Source organism: Pipistrellus hanaki (assembly GCF_964339955.1).
Source record: "Pipistrellus hanaki genome assembly, chromosome: 19".
NCBI lineage: Eukaryota > Metazoa > Chordata > Mammalia > Chiroptera > Vespertilionidae > Pipistrellus > Pipistrellus hanaki.
Window position 1 is genome coordinate 11,749,947 of NC_140521.1, and position 17,370 is coordinate 11,767,316.

General features: G+C 52.5%; 1 protein-coding gene across 4 annotated transcripts in view; it reads right to left on the reverse strand.

Moving 5' to 3' along the window:
• The window catches only part of KIRREL3 (kirre like nephrin family adhesion molecule 3), a 442,298-nt gene that overhangs the window by 72,041 nt on the left and 352,887 nt on the right, over positions 1-17,370 (reverse strand). For all 4 annotated transcript variants that reach the window (XM_084867577.1, XM_084867578.1, XM_084867579.1 and 1 more), the window contains exon 2: positions 8,368-8,445. In XM_084867577.1, the coding sequence (XP_084723703.1) occupies positions 8,368-8,445 (78 nt within the window). The remainder of the gene's footprint in view (positions 1-8,367; positions 8,446-17,370) is intronic.

The following is a 17,370-nucleotide window of genomic DNA, read 5'->3' on the forward strand; positions in this document are numbered from 1 at the left end:
ACAAACAAACCAACCAACCCTAGGAAGGATCACAGGAGCGATTGTCCTACCACAGCTGGCCCAGGGGCTGGGGCCCGAGGAGCCCGGACCAGAATGGCAGTGCTCTCCCCTCTCCCGGGAGGCCACACCCTCTCCTCTGTGCCTGCCCCCCTTGGGCAAGCCTTGGCGGGAGCCAAGAACCGGTGGCCCGGCCTGGCGTCCTTCCTTCGTGAGAGGAGAGCAGTGTGGCTGAGTGTTTGAGAGCCTGGCGTGAGCGATGGCCGGGCAGTGCTGCTCTTTAAGACCAAGACTGGTGGTTCCTGCCGGGGCCTGTGGCTGGGAGGCGGGAGTGTTCATTGCTCTATTTATCCCACACTCCGTATGCAGTTACTGAAACTGTCACCGTGCCCCATATTCCGGGGGCTATTATGTGTATTTCAAACCATTATATAAATGCACTTGATTTGGTGCTTCTGAATGTCATTAAACCCCTCCCCTCCCAGTCACAACACGGTCTCCATGGAAACGGACGCATGGGAGACAGACGGGAAGGCCGAGGGAAGCAAGCAGGTGGGGCAGGGAGAAAAGGTGTGGAGCCCGAGGACAGCAGCTTGTGGCCTGTGTGGTCCCGGGGAGGCGACAAGGCTGCTTTATAGAGGGCCAGCTCCTTCGGGGTTTCATGGACTCTTCCTCTGAGAAAAGCCCCGGATAATTCATCTCAGCCAGAACCTGCTCATCCCAGCGTACAGCTCTAAAAACTCGGTGGCACACAGGCCATTAAACACCCTCATTTATGCCGACTCTTTCACCCTGAGCGGGGGGTGGAGGGGGGTCTCGGCAGACAGCGAGGGAGTCTTTGAGGCTAGCTGAGCTGGAGGGGTGGGGAGAGGAGAAAGGAGGCTTCCTCCAGGCACCGCTGGCAGAGGGTGAGACCTGGGGATTTTGCCAGGGGCTTCTCCCTCAGTCACCGGGTCCCACTGCCAGCCGTGCACTTTGGAATGACAAAACTGTAGACACTTGGGGTGGAAGGGGTGGTCTATGTGAAAGCCCCTTTGAGGAGCTGCCCAGGGCCTTGGTAGGTAGTGAGCTTCCTGCCTTTGGAGGGATTCAAGCATAGGTTGCAATGGCCTCTTATCATACGACTAGAAGCCTGGCACATGAAAGTGCGGAAAATGAACTGGGAGGGAAGGGGTTGGGCCTGAAGGACACGAGGACCAATCAGGAGGGCCAGGTGAGGGAAGGAGTGATGGGGACATGAGCCATCGGCTCTGAGATGGACAAGAGTGGACGGATTCAAGAGATATTTGGGAGGCCACATTTCTAGGTCTTGGTGAGGGCTGAATACAGATGTGAGAGAAACAGGGTTTACAAAAGAGCTCAGCAGGGAACCCCCCAGATCTTCTTAGATAGCAGGCCTTCCGGTAGGAATGGTGGCCAGGGCAATGGGCCTGGGGAAAGTTCTGGAATCCTCCATCAGATTGCAGCAGCGAGGGAACTGGCAGTGCCCCTGCTCTAAGACGCTGAGTTGAATTAAATAACAATCATGAGGTGCCCTGGAAATCCGAGCCTCGCCATCAATAATAAACAGGGATGTTATACAAATAACCCGCTCTGCAGCCCCAGTGGGAGAAAACACATCAGTAAGAAAAATGAAATAAGAAAAAAACGCACCCCAGAGCCCCAACTAACAAAATGACAATATTAGCCAACATCCTGGGGGCTGGAGCAGGCAGTGGAGGAATGGTCTCTGGAAAATGACGGGGCCCTTAGCATAAGCCAGACTGCGGAGGCTGCACAGCGAGAGGGGAGGGGCTCACAGGCTATCAGACCCTGTCTCACTGGTCCAGGGCCCTGGGCCAAGGTTCAGGCCACCCTCAGCTGCTTCCCCCTGCTCACCCCCTGCTCCTGTCTGTAGGCCTGTCCCCCCGCCTCGTCTTCCCCCTCTCCCACCCCTCAACCAACCAGTGAGTAGCTGAGCCAGCCTGAATTCATGCTCAGAGAACAGACAGGAAAAATCAACAAGATGCCTTCTGAGGCTGCTGAGCAAAGCGGGTCAGTCCGTTTCCTAGCGCTGGTTCCTTCGGTGACCAAAGCATTTACATTTATGGGATCAGTGGTGAGAATAGGGTGGGAGCAGACTGTTGCGAGCCAAGATAGATTTTGTGAATCATCACATTTTAAAGGCTTGTCGGTGGTCATAGTCCATTACTCAGACTGGAACACAAGAAGGTAGAAATCTGAGTGTGAGGGGACTCGCCGAGGTCACACAGCTGGCGCCCCCCTCTGGGTGCTCCTTCCACTGCACCAGCCAACCCGGCACCTCCCTCACCATCTCTGACAGGGGACAGGCAAGAAACAGAGGACTCTTTAGGCTCATTTTCATGGACTAAGGAATTGGGGTGCAGACAGATGGCTAGACTTGATGTTGTCAAGAGCAGTCAGGGCTGCTGCTGAGCCTGATTCCACCCACCTGGCTGAGGGGTGGAGGTGGAGGTGTGCTCCCTAAGCCTGGACTCGAAGGGGGGTACCACCCAGAGCCGGTATGGGGGCTGCCATCTGTGGAGGCCGCCTTCTCCCAGAGAGGTGAGGTTGTTTCTTCCTGGGAAGATGGAAGGGAGGGTGCTGGGAGGCATGTCTGCCTTCCCTTCACTGAGCTGGGAGGCGCTGTGATTCTAAAGGTCCGGAATCTGTGATTCCACCGCCTTCCAGAGGGGGCGCTGTGGGAGAAGGCCAGCTGGGTGCAGGCTCAGCTTGTGAAAAGGGCCAGAGCTTGCCTGACTCCCCCTCTCCCTTTACACCTCATCCTCACTGCTCTTCTCAGGAGTCCTAGGGCCTGATGGCATTGCTGGTTCCTAGGAAATGGGCTTCCCCGCCTATGTCCCCAGCCCAAGGCCCTTCCTGACTTTCTCCCCCATCAACTGGAAACTCACCTGTGTCCAGCCCCTCTTCCCCGGACCCCTCCCACTTCCTTTGTATTTTCAGCTACCCCAAAAAACACCAAACCAGCTGAGTGTTCGGGACTGCCCCTCTGTTCACGGTCAGAATCCCAGGGGCGCCGGACCAGACATCAGGAGGCCTGGGCTGTGGTCCTGGGTCTCCCAGTAATTTCCTGTTGATGGGGGAGGGGAGGCAGCGCTCATGCTCCTGGGTGCCTCCTGAGTCTCTGTGCTGCGCTGTGAGTGCTGGGGTTGGTTATGCTCTAAGCGGGTGTGTGTGTGTGTGTGTTGGGGGGGGGGGGGAGGACATGGAGGTTTTCAGAAAGGCAGGCAGAGTCCCACATCAGATTCAGTGTGACAGCTTTTATCTGCCCATGACTAGGATCAGCTCTGGGCAGGCATGTGCATGGAGAAGGTGAGTGGTTATGGGACCTCCAGGAGAAGGGGGTGATGGGAAATGCCAGGAGAAGAAGGGAGGGTGGAGGTGGAGGTGGTGTGTGTGCCTGTTGGGGGTGTGGGATGAGGGAACCGTGGGAACAACTCCCCTTGCAGATCTGGTGGAACACACCTTAGAGATGCTCTGGGAACCAGCCCAGCAGTACGTGGGGTGAGGAAGGAAGCTGGTGTGGAAAGAAGGGGGAGGAGCCCTTCAGGGGGCCACCCCTCCCAGCCCCCTTTTCTGCTGACCTGCCTAGGCCCTGGCCTCCCAGGAGGAGCCTTAGACCCGGACTTGGAGGAGAGGCCGATAGGAAGATGTGTGGACCCACTTTGCACTTTGGGTGACTTTGCTCGTCATGGCACTAATTAATTACTTAAATTAAACTTGACCAACTACTTCCTGGTGGGAGACACTGGGCCAGGGGAGGGAAGGAGTGGGTGGGATCCTTGTCTATCGGTCTCTTTAAGTGGGGCAGAGGGTCTAGTGAACTGGTTTAGGGTAAGCATCACACAACAAACAGGCTGGTTGCTTCAATGGAGCCCAATGGTGGAGGAAGAGGAGGATCCAACTTGGGGGCTCTCTGTGGAGGGAACAGTAACACGGAGAAGGCCCTGCGTGTCTTTATCCTGGGCTTATGGAAAGCAGGGGCCATGTCCTACTTAACTTGAAAAGCTCCAATGCTTAAAACCACGCCTGGATCTTACTATAAAAATGATTTCATTTTTAAAATGTATTTTTATTCGATTCATAGAGGAAGGGAAAGGGAGAGAAAGATAGAAACATCAATGACGAGAGAGAATCGTTGATTGATTGCCTCCTGCATGGCCCCTACTGGGGATTGAGCCCGTAACCTGGGCATGTGCCCTTGACTGGAACTGAACCTGGGGCCCTTCAGTCTGCAAGCCGACTCTATCCACTGAGCCAAATTTTAGCGAGGGCTAAAATGGATGTTATTTTGCTCGTAGGTATTCAATGACTGTTTTATGAATAAATAAATGACCTCCTTCCAGCAGTTCTCATTTAAAGCACCATGTTACTTAATCACACGAAGTCGATGAGGTCAAACAAACCTGGATTCTTATGCCTGGCCTGGTTTTATTTCCTCCTACCTCGTCTACCCTCCATTAATTTTTGTTCAAATCTCCATTTGAGGCCACAGGTGTGATGAGTCCAAACAGGAAAGAACACACACACACACACACACACACACACACACACACATGCACGCACGCATGCACGCACACATACAAACCACATATTGCTAAGCACCTCCATTCCTGCAGATGTTGCCCACTCTACCCAAGCAGGCTTTTAAGCACCCTCCAATAAAGCAGCTCTCCTCGACTATCACATGCCTTCTTAAATGATATTTGAATCGTGTTTTCCCTTTATTGCTTTGTGTAGTTTAACTGCACCAATTGTGATCACTCTAGCTTATGATAAACCCCAAATCTATAAAGCTCCTGCTCATTCATTATTTTTCTCAAGCTATTTTTTTTTTAGGGGGGAAGTAGCGAGGAGGAGTGGGGGGAGCAGTGGAGGAAGAAGAAAAGAAAAAGATACCAGATTAACAAAGAGGCATAAAATAGGAGGCCACTTCTCCCCAGGTGACAGACACCCTACGAAATACCGTTAAACAGAACAAATAAAAGTTAATACAGGACACGTAAGGCTTTTATGTCTCTTCTAAATTAGAAATATAATGATCACCACCTTATCTTTAATGGAAGAAGCAGCTAATTGTTCTAATATCTCACTGATTCCAGCATCTGGGAGAAAAATAATTATTTTTTACTGTTTTTACCAGTGGTTCCATTTATACCAAGGTGCAGGGTGCAGCATGGACAGAGATTTCTATTTCTTGAGCTATGTCATGGCTGCTATTCCAGTTCAATTATTAATATGTGGAAGTTATAATTATTTTCGGTATTGGTACAAGATAATTATAAACCATAAAACAGCTCCCCATGCTTGCCGATGCCTTTTCTCATCTGCAGGCGTGTTGGAGTTTGGGCACGTGAGTTTCAGAAAGAGAAAAAAAAAATGTATCATGTGGCTAGACTGTCCAGAATGGGAGCAGGGAGGGGAGTCTCACCCACTCCTCCAGGTCCCTCCTGCTTCTCCGCCGACCAAAACCGAGGGTGACCCACCTCATGCATCTCCTCCTCTGCCCCACTGTCGCACCCCCCTCCTAGCCTCTCTCCTCCTGGTTAGTTGAGACTTGTAACCATTCACACGTGTTGGTTTAGCTGGTTAGTCCCCCCGCCCCCAATCTCCTTCTACACCCAGAAATAGCAGCACCTATTGTGTGTGTGGTTGTGTGTGAGTATGTGCATGAATGTGTGTGTGTATGTTGGGGCATTTGGGAGGGGTGAGAGACACATGCAGAGAGAGAAAGAGAGAGAGAGAGAGAGAGAGAGAGAGAGAGAGAGAGAGAGAGAGAGAAAGAGAGAGAGAGAGACAGGAGTGAGGTGTTGGCTGCCCAAGCCATTAGTTATGCCTCGCTGCCTCCCTCATTCCAAGTATCTTGCTTGATTCTCAATTAGTCATCTCCAGGGGAAGGGTGTAGGTTGGAATAAGGCACCTGGGGTCTATCATTCTTAACCAAGCCAACCGTAATCAGTTGAAAGTAATGACACGCTTGTGCAGATTGTATGTGTTTCGAGGCAGGTGGGGGCGTGTGCTCTGAGAGAATAGATATTGTTATGGCATCTCCCCATTTTAAAAAGAAAGATATTATAAAAACGCTGTTTTCGCTTAGTTGCTGCACAAGGTAAGGCTAACTGTCCTCAGAGGTCACTGGTCCTGGTCTTGTGCCTGGGCCCTCGTCCAGTCCTCCCTGACCCCCTCCCTTCTTCTTGACCTTAGCAACATCTAAGAAGTTCCTCTCTATCAAATGCTGAATTTCTTTTTTTTTTTCCCCTCACCATTTTTCAAAGTCATGGTCCAGAGTATTCCCATGGTTCCTTTCAGCGACGGCAAATGCACCCAGATCCCTTGCCATTGATTGTATTGTGTCCTCTTTCCTCCCAATTTATATGCTGAACTCCCAGCCCCAATGGGACTGCGTTTGGAGAGGGGGCCTTTCCAGAAGTGATTCAGGTTACATGAGGTCATATGGGGAGCGCCTTGATCCAATGGGATTGCTGTCTTCATTACATGAGCCACCTCAGGTCTCTCTCTCTCTCTCTCTCTCTCTCTCTCTCTCTCTCTCGCTCTCTCGCTCTCTCTCACTCTCTCTCGCTCTCTCTCGCTCTCGCTCTCGCTCTCTCTCTCTGCCATGCGAGGACACAGTAGGAAGGTGGCCGTCTGTGGGCCAAGAAAAGAGCTCTCACAAGAACCTGACATGTTGGCACCCTGACCTCGGACTTTCTGTCTCCAGAATTGTGAGAAAATAACCTTCTGCTGCTTAAGCCTGGGCGTGGTTACAGCAGTTCGTGCAAGGTGGGGGGCAGTCAAATCATGCTTATGAGTTACGTGATAGGATTCTTTGAGGGCCCCAGGATTGAGAGTCAGCATCCTTCTCCTTGGTCAGACGCCCAGAGTTTGAGGTTTCAAATCCAGCCCAGCTCGGGACTTTTTAGCTTCCCCAGTCTCTGTTGCTTCTCTCATGGGCATCACCAGGAAGAGCCTGTGGCAGCCTAGTCAGCACCACGGACAGAGGCACTTCCTATGTCCCCACAGATGAGAAGCTACAGCCTATAGTGCTCTCTTGAAGGCTGTGTTGGGAGAGGAGGGGGTAGGCTGAGCAAGAGAAAGCCAGGAAGGGGGACTGACTAGAGGCTGGGATGTGGCAGACAATCCCAGTCCTGGGGCTCAGCCCTGGGACTCCCACAAATGGCAGTGGCCTCTTGGTGCCCCTGCCCTCTTACACAGACAGGTAGTAGAATGGGGAGGCGACACCCTTCGTGCTTATTGTGCTGGCCTGCCTCTTGTCACTCTGTCACCACGATGGGTGCTGGTGATGAACCTATAGCTGGTGAGGCACTAAGTTTGGGGAGCATAAGCAGGTGTGGGTGCCATGGACTGTGGGTTGGGAGGAGAGCCCACTGGGAAGCATTGGAGGGGTGCCCTGGAACTGTACTTTGGATAGCCCAGCTCTGAAAACAGGGAAAGTACAGGTGAGTTGCCTCCCCCAGGCCTGGAAGGGTGCCCAGGGCGTCGGGAGAGGAGGGGCCCGGTCAGAGCAAGCTGGGCTGGCTGCAGGCCAGGGCTTCATGTGTCTGACTTTAATGAATAAATGGCATCCCCAGCCATTGTTGATCTACTTTTGAGTCCTGACAAACAGTCTGTGGCATCTGATGGAAAGGGTTATTAGCTCGCAGAGACAGATGGCCGGGGAGGAGGGGATTGGCTCTTTATGACAGCGAGCCCAGGAGCGACAGCACGCCTTCCATGCCCCAGCCTCCGCGTCCATGTCAATGCCTTTCCCAAGCTTCCCGTGACCCGGTCTGGCCTCGGAGGAAAGACTTGGAGCGAGAGGAAGGTGGATGAATACGGGGGAGTTGGAGGGGGATGGAGCTGGTCAAGAGGGCAGGCCTGCAAGTGGGAACCCTCGGCCTTATGTCCCTTTAGTATCATCCCAAGTGCCCCATCAGGTGCTGTTCATTCAATCGGCATTGAACAAACGTGAGCGACTGAGGGGAAAGGTCAAGAGGTCTGGATTAGAAAAGATGATAGAAGCAGATTTAATTGCACCAGGTGGGTGGGTGGGAAATAAAAGGTAGGGAAGCCAGAGGAAGAGAAGGATGGGACACAAAGGGAGGAGGAAAGATAGCCCATAAGGAAAAGTGCTTCAGCGTCAGCATACTGTGTTTCAAGCACTAGCGACTCCTCTCCACGTTACCATATGGATAGCTTCGTGGAAACTGAACTGATCTGCCCGCTGTCCCTTCTAGATTCCCCAAGTTCCTTCTCTGTAACTACAGGGCTTAGTCTTCCCCGCCCCCCCCTTCCCCCCGCCCCCCCCCCCACACACATTGCTCCTGAGAGGATGGGTGTGTGATCACTGACCTTCATTCATTCTCCGAAACTTGTCCTTGGCCATGTAGCCCAGCACGAGACAGCATCCTCTCTTCTGGAGGCCCAGCTCTGGAAGAGAAAACATAGGTGGGTGAGTCGGGAGTGGGTCAGCTGTCAGAGAACCCCTTTTGCAGAGGATGAGAGAATCCCTTGTTGCTCTTATATACTTAGTCATTTCACAAGCCTTTGCACTGCACTGACTCAGCTCTAGGCATCATTGTCAGCCACAAATGCCTTATTTGATTTCCACACCCCTCTGAGGTACATATCATTATCCGCGTTATTATTTTATTTTATATACATCTATAATATTATTGATTTCAGAGAGGAGGAGAGAGGGGGAGAGAGATAGAAATATCTATGATGAGAGAAAATCATGGATCGGCTACCTCCTGCATGCCCCTGACTGGGGATCGAGCCAGCAACCCAGGCACGTGCCCTTGGCTAGAATCAAACCTAGGACCCTTCACGCTACAGGCCGGCGCGCTATCCACTGAGCCCCACGATTCTTTTAGACTCCCCACCCCTCCCTCTTTGTTTAGAAGTCCTACAAACGTGACAGCTGCCACAAACAGGGGGATGAATAAGGGGTGTGATTTCTGGAAGGCGGTGTGTGACTGCACCTTCTCCGGGGTTTTGCCAGCCTTTCGGGGACCCAGGCGCACCCTCCCTGTTTCTCAGAGAAGGACCTCCCGCTGAGTGGCGTGTGCAGCAATGTGTCCCCAAACACTGGGTATTTCCAGGCTGCTGGAGCCCCGGCAGGCTGGGCTCCTCCTCCTCCCTGTGTCTCCAGCCCCCTCTGGTGCCCAGCACACTCTCCCCAGCAGAGCATCGGGATGGAAGGGAGCCCAGGGCCCAGGAGAGACAGAGGAGTCAAGCGTGGCAGCTCTTGTCCTGGGGAAAAACAAAGCTTGGAGGAGGGGTGGTGGCGAAATGCCATGGCCCAGGGAGGTCCCTGGCTTTGATCTCCTGACTCTTTCAAGGGGTTTATTGACTATCAGGAAAGAGCCAGGGAGAAGCAGGCCCGAGCGTGCCTTATCCAAAGGCGCTTGCCTCCTCTTTCCTTCCCTTCACGGCCCCTCCTCTGAAGGCAGGGCTGGCCAGGTCTAGCCGCCCTCACTTCAAACAGCCTCACATCTCAGGCGCCCAAATTGACGGTGTTAAGTTCCCTCATCCGAGGCCTTGGCTCTTTCTTCGGGGGCTCCTGCGATATGGAGGGCGGGAGGATCAAAGCCTCTTTGATGTTTACTTACAGTATTTGTGGATCCTGCCTAACAACCGCCTGGCCTTTGAGAGCCAGGAATGCAGCACGCAGGGAGGGGGCCGGCGGAAGCACAAGCTGTGAGGAGGCTCGGAGCCCCCCTCAACAATAGCCTTTTGCCCCAGATTGTATTGTAACCACAGGCAGCGTTGGCCTGGCCATTACAGGTGCAATGCGATTGCTCATCATCAGAACCTGTACAATTGCTACAATTCTTAATATTGTTTCCAGTGACTTCTTATGTCCACCTCCAGCACATCAGCAGCGGCTGCTTATGAGAGAGGGAGTCTGAATTCCTGCACTGAGCCCAGGAGGCGATGGCAGTAGGAGGTGGGGGAGTGAGGGGGGAGGCACTGAGTCCTGGGGCAGAGGTGCTGGATGGGTTTAGGTCCATTTCTTGTAGGTCTTCCTGTAAAATCCCCTAAGTCCCCAGGCAAATGGAGCGGACATAATTTTCCTAAAAATTTAGAGTGTGGACTGAAAGATGAAATAGAGAAGGGGCCGGAGACTGGGAGACCAGAACACAGGCTTTATTGAAGAGAAGAGTACCACTGCCAGATGCTTCCAGAGATAGAGCGGAAGAGGACGAGGGCCGGGGTACAAGCACTTTTTAAGGGGAGGTGAGGGGACGGGGCTTAGGGCACTCAGCACATTCCTGTAAGGCCTATGATTAGGGACCTAGGGACTTAGAAATCCGGGGCTTAGGGTATTTGGCAGGTGCTGATTGGTGGTTCAGTGCTCAGGAATGTCTGGCTGCAGGTGGAGTTTACATCTGTCCATCAATTGGAGGGAGGGAGGATCTATCATGGACAACCTGTGGAATGGAGATTATCTTTGTAGGCCAAGCATGTCAGACTCAGAGGTGAACCCGGGCCCAATAAATGAGTTTGACATGCTTGCTGTAGGCTGTCTCTGCCGCCCCAGCTCAATCCATCCGATGTCAACCTAGGAGGCTGCCCCCAGAGTGACTGCGGGACGAAAGAGGCCACGTGTCCAGTTGTTTTAAGTGAGAGCATCACTGACCAAGTTTGAGTTTTGCAAATGACCAGGAAAAGAAGTAAAACAAAACAAAACACCCCACCACAACTTGATGAAGAAAAGAAGTGGAGGGTGAGGCAATTTCTCAATGTATTTGGCTCATTTAATTTGACACGTGTGGGTTAGTCTTAATTACAGAGGCAGCTACATTCCAAGGCGCGGATAAGCACACTGCAGGAATTTATTAAGGGAGAGGGCTCTCTGGCCTCGTCTTCATGGAGGAGTGGGGAGAAGCCACTGGGATCTTTGCAAAAGCAAGCAGGTTGGAGGCTCAGGGGCGTGGGCATTAGCCAGCCATTTGCAATATGGGATTGCTCCCGAGAGGCCTGCCAGAGGAACACTGGAGGCCACTGGGTCCAAGGGAGGAAGTGCCAGCAGGGCTGGAATGGGGGGAGGGGAGGCGAATGGGGAACCCAGGTGAGAACCTGGGAAGCAGGAACTAACTGCTTTGAGTCAGGGAAACTCTGCCAGGCCCCACTAACCTGGCTACGAAGGGAGAGATGACCAGATGTGACAGAAAGAACAGGGATTTATGAGCTCGGCCACCCTCCAGCCTGCTACCTTCCCTGCTACATGGCACTGGGACCAAGGGTGGAGCCAGATCACAGATGCTCATTTTATTTATTTAAAAAAAAAATGTATTGATTTCAGAGAGGAAGGGACAGGGAGAGAGAGATAGCAACATCAGAATCATGGATCGGCTGCCTCCTGTACGCCCCCTACTGGAGATAGAGCCCACAGCCGGGGCATGTGCTCTGACTGGGAAGTGAACCGGGACCTCCTGGTTCATAGGTTGATGCTCAACCACTGAGCCACGCTGGCCGGGCACAGATGCCCATTTTATTTATTTATTTATTAAAATATATTTTATTGATTTTTTACAGAGAGGAAGGGAGAGAGATAGAGAGCTAGAAACGTCGATGAGAGAGAAACATCGACCAGCTGCCTCTTGCACACCCCCTACTGAGGATGTGCCCGCAACCAATGTACATGCCCTTGACCGGAATCGAATCTGGGACCTTTCAGTCCGCAGACCGACACTCTACCACTGAGCCAAACCGGTTTCGGCCAGATGCCCATTTTAGAGAGGCAAGATGTGGGTGTCTTCTCCACATGGACGGGGGGCTACGGACTTTGGCCGAGCACTTACTAGTATCAGTAGCAAATCATCAGAGACACCAAAGCTGGCAATTGATTAACGTGAAATAAGTTGTCCCGGCTTAAAATAAAAGTCACAGCGAAGAAGTGAGGGCCACCTGCAGATGGGGGTGTGGAGGGTGCTGTCTAAGGAGAACCAAGGTTTGGGAAATACTGCTGAGCAAGGGAACATTTATTAGAAAATATTATGTTTCTAAGGGAGAAGGAGAGATTTCATCCCAGGGCCTCCTGGCCTCTAGGCTATGAACAACAGAGGGTCTGCCCTGTGCCTTTAAGAAAAACCATACACACACACACAAAAGCAAAAACTACCTCTGAGCCCCTGGTCCCCAGCACAGTCCTGCTGATTTAATGAAAGGGCCAGCTAGAAAATCTTGGGCAGTGATCAGTTTTCTGCCCAGGTTGGAATGGAATCAGGAGGCTTCTACGTGGCCCAGTGGATTGGGCGAGAGAGAGAGGGCGGTGAAATGAATGAAAATTGTAATTCGTCGGAACAAGAGTCGAGGAGACACGAGACTTCCCTCCTGAGGGGAATAAAAAGCTTTGGAAATGGAACGGCTTTTCCCTTTAGTTTCAGAGGGCGAGGACGGGACTTTTCTCCTAGCCCCGAGGTTTTAAAATTCTTATTAGTAATAACGGCGAGACCGCGGTATTACTTCGCTTTTGTGGAATAACGTATTTTCTCCTGACGCTGTCACAGTCGCTCTCTCATCAGACACTCACAATAGCTCTGCGATAGGCAAGACAGAAATGAGTTCCCTCATTCCGGTCTGAGAATCTGCGGTGCAGAGAAAGGAACGTGACCATTCCAGGAGAAGCACTGCTTGGGAGTGGTGCTCAGGCCCAGGTCCAGGTTGGATTCCTGGCTCAGTGCTCAGGGGAGGACTGTGATCGCAGGGCTGTCAATGCCGTGGATTGTGACGGGTTTGGCCTTTGCTGGGTGTCCTTCCCTCGCTCACAGGTGGTCGTTCAGTGATGCCTCACCCAAGGATGCTGGTCGCGTGTTTGCAAAGTTCTGACCTGCATGCTGCTAAACTGTGTTTGTTCTGCCGAGTCCTGTGTGCAGCCTAAGTCCTCACATCCCGGACATTGATGCTGCCCCTGAATCATGGGAAGAACCGTTTTCTGATGAACCTCCATAGCAGTGTTTTTCAACCTTTTTTGGGCAAAGGCACACTTGTTTCATGAAAAAAATCACGAGGCACACCACCATTAGAAAATGTTAAAAAATTTAACTCTGTGCCTATATTCACTATATATAAAGTAATTCTCTTGAATAGGAATCAAATAAACACAAAGAAAGTATTTTATAATTACTTTATTATGAAATATTAAGTAAACAAAATAGTGAAAAATTATAAAATTCTTGTCTTGTCTGCACCTACGGCACACCAGGCAACATCTCGCTGCACACTAGTGTGCCGCGGAATAGCGGTTGAAAAACGCTGCTCCATAGTACAGAGTCTGAGAGAGGCGGAGCCCGGGTTTAGCAATCCCCAACTGGCACTGGTTCACAGCCTTGGCCCTCCAGGGTGAGCGGTAAATGCTTAATAGCTCAATAACACCTGATTCATAATTTCTGACTCTCGTTGCTTGCTGGTTGTAAGTTTATGAAAGGGAACCGTAAACTTTACATTGTTGTAAAGACATAATTGCTATTTCATTGCTTATTTAATACGAGTTAATTATGTTAGAACTAAGTTTTCCCTCCCTGTTCGTATTAAGAATCAATTAGTTGTTTTAAACTATTGATTTGTATTTAATTAACTGTGCTGTTACACACCAATTAAATTCTTATAAGAGAAACGTGAAACAGCTGTGATCTCAAATTACGTTCTAAAATTAATGAATTACATGAAAAGCTGACGTGGAGTTAGCTTTGTTTTGGGAAGAGTTGACAATCATTGGGATAGTTCCCCGAAGTTTCTGTGGCCGCCACCCCAAACCCATGGGTTCCTGCCTCAGATGCCAGATGACACGCACAGGGCAGGTCCCTACGGCAACAGCAAGGACCACATGGGTGGAGCACTTTGCCAGCCCTGCCTCCCTCAGCTGCCTCAGCCAGGCCATTTCCTGGAGGGCACAGCCCTGCCCACAGTGTGCAAGGCAGGCAGCATATTAGCAGGTCTTCACCACCAGCTGTGGGGTCCCATGTGCCCGCAGGAAAGCTGGTGCCCATGTGGTCACCAGCCCTCTGGCTTCTCCGAATCTCTGCTCCACTGGCCCGAGCCTGTGGGTCACAGGCATGAAAAAGACAGCAGGCGGAGCAGCACTGGCCATTATTCTCCCCTCACCTGTTTCACCCTCACACTGACCTCATGTAGGTGGGTATTATTATGCCTGTCTTTAGTAATAGAGAAATGGACATTCCAGAAGTGCAAGGAGTTTGTCCAGCATCCTTCAGCTGCCATGGCAAAGCGTGGTGCATACCTGCGTGCCTAACTCCATGCCTGGCACACCCAGGTGCCTACCCTCAGACACTGCCTGGGGCCTTTTCTCCCAACTGATTCACTACTATTTAGCATCCTGATAAAGCCACCAGCTGACGCAGAATGTGACCTGCTTCAGGGTCACTCGGACATCAGTGTGGGCCCCATGGGTGGCGGAGTCTACACATCCCTCTGCACAATGGAATCGGGACACTGCCCCCCTCCAACACCCCTTCCAAAGTGGGGCTGGAACAGCCTAGCCTCCCCTCCATTGGCTGGTAGCATCACAGGCTCACCTGCTCAGGACCAGGCTCCCTTAATTCACCCTCACAATGAAGTTGCCACGTGCTGATTACTTACGATTTATTAGTCTCGAGGCTAAGCACTTTGCATAGATTATGTCCTTCAATCATAAAACCCTATGCAGTAATTACTATTATTATTCCTGTTTAATAGGAGAGGAAACTGAGACTCTGAAAGATTAAATAACGCTGAGGGCAGTGCAGCTGTAAGCGTGGGGCTGGGAGGGAGGAGGTAAGACGGATTTGTAGGCGTCTTACTCTGTGGGCTTCTAGTATGCTCTCTGCGAGGTGCAGGCCTGGGGCGTGGGATAATGTCAGCTGGAGACCTTCCCGGGTGACAGTTTTATCACATGGACACTGGATCCCCATGGGCCGCAGCTCTATGGGGACTGTGACCCAGAGGCAGGACCAGGAAGGCTCCCGCCCCGGCCTGTCAGCAGAGGGGACTTTTCCCATGAGGCACAGGGGCTATGGAAGGCCATTTACTTTGGAGGCTTTTAGACTTTTCCTGAGAAGTCGTTGGACATTGGTGACTAATGTTTGAATGGGGCCAGATGTTCAACAGCTGTGTGCCTGGCTCTCGGAGAGGCCTTGCTGGTAGGCCAGGCAGAAAGAGGCCATCTCTTTTCTCTTCTCTAGGGGGGTCAACATGGTCCCCAAAACTAAGACTGAGGGGATCAGAGGCCTGCCAAACCCCCACCGCCCCAGGCCCCCACCCCACCCCTGTAGTTCTCCAGATATCTGGGGAGGGAGAGGCCCAAGAAGAGGCTATACATTTAGGTTGACCTGTGGATTTTATTTTCATGCAGTGAAGATGTAAATTATTAGCTGTTGTTTCTTTTGTGCAGATGCAGCTCTCCCACTTGGTGTGCGGGGCAGGAGGGGGGAGGCGAGGACAGCAGGGAGCTGTGGTCAGGGACACCTCTAAGAGAGGGAAGGGTCATGGCATGGGCTGGGTCTACCTCGTGTTCTTGCCCAAGATGCCTTATGGAAGGAAGGTCCACTGGTTCCAGAAAGCACCATGGAACCCCCACTGGACAGGGGACCTTATGCTGAGGGGCCCAAACATGGTCAGAGAACATGGGTGTAGCAGCAGCTGACACCTCCCCCCACCTCTACTCCTCCTCCCCCTCTCCCCTCCCCGTAGCCTTAGAAGCGCCATCAAATACAAGTTCTCTCCGAATCTCACAACACCTGAGACAGTGTGGACTCAGGCATAGGGGAGGGGAGGGGCCTCACAACTTGCCTTGGCCAGCTGGGAATGGCAGGGCTGGGATCTGACACAAACTCTGGGTAAATCCACTCTTACTCCCCTGCCCCCTGCCTGCCATCTCCCAGGAGCCCCCAGATCCAAGCTGGCCAGCCCAGCATCAGAAATCAAAGAGCCTTTCTTCTCTTGAACGATAACCTTTTGGGGAGAGCGTGCGGAGGAGACCAGAGAGCTTTGATGAGGGAATCAACCTCCGACAGGTCTGGGGGCGCCATTCTGCACTGGCGGCCACCACTTAGGAAAGAAATGGAAGTTTGCTCACAGGAGGCTGGCCCAGCAGTGGGCTGATTGCTAACAGGCACGCCCGGAACCCACACATCCATAGGGGAGCCCCGGAGAGGGGACCGCATTGGGGGCCATCCAACCCGCAGCCCCGCGTGAGCCGAGGACGGGATGGCTGGGTGGCAGGAGAGGGAGACAGGCCCATCCTCGCCCATTGTGGTGCCGGAGAGGGAAGGAATTAGAATCCAGCTGACGCCTTAGACAAATCTCCCCTGAAGAGAAAATGGTCTCTGCTCCCCACCTCTTCCCTGCGCCCTCCCCCGACCCCACACACACCAACCTGCTTATCGGGTTGCATGTGAGCTGTTTATCCCAGAGACTGGCCATGCTGAGCCCTCCGCTCTGTTCTGGTGTGTAGGAGATGGGGGTCCCTGTGCTTCTGTGACCTGTTCCCCCATAAGAACCATCAGAGACCTTGGCTCAGGCTCTGGCCAGGCCACAGAGGACGTCACAGCGATGCAAAGGAGTCTGGTGGCCCGGCCTGAACTGCAGGAGGATTCGTACCTCTTGTTAATTTGGAGAAAGGTCTCCAGTGGAAGACACAGTGAGGAGGCCCCGTCTAAGACAGGAAGGGCTCCTCCCCCTCCCCAGAGCCAGTTGATCCCTGGCTGAGCTCTAACCTCAGAGGCCTTTCACCAGTGGGACCGAGGGTCACATCCCTCCCAGCCTCATCCTGTTTTGCTGACCCCTGAGCGCCAGAGAAGCGCCCTGGTGGGTGGCCATGACAGCTCCTGAGGCTCACGGCAGGGCCTCCTGGCGGGTCTGCTGCTCAGAAAGGTCAGGCTCTGACCTGCCTTTCAAATCTCCAGAGGGGCAAACCCACAACCTCGCCCCGGGCAGCTGGTCCTTCCCAGCGCCTCTCGGAGGCCTCCTGCTGCTCTCTGCAAATACTTGGGATAGTGAGTGGGCAAGGAGGGTTCTTCCCACCCATTGTGATCGGGGTATCAGCAGGTAGCTGGGGATGAGATTTTAAAGGGGAGGATCTATAGACCTGGGACCTCCTGGGCAGCGCGACACAAACAGCTAAAATGCATAGCCACTTTGGTGTTCAGTGCGTCGTATACACTGAGTGGCCAGATTATTATGATTTCTGAACACATAATAATCTGGCCACTCAGTGTGTGTGTGTGTGTGTGTGTGTGTGTGTGTGTGTGTGTGTAGTAGAGGCCCGATGCATGAATTTGTGCATGGGTGGGGTCCTGCCAGCCTGGTCAGGAGGAGGGAACACAGGCGGTTGGGCAGCCTTCTTGCTGG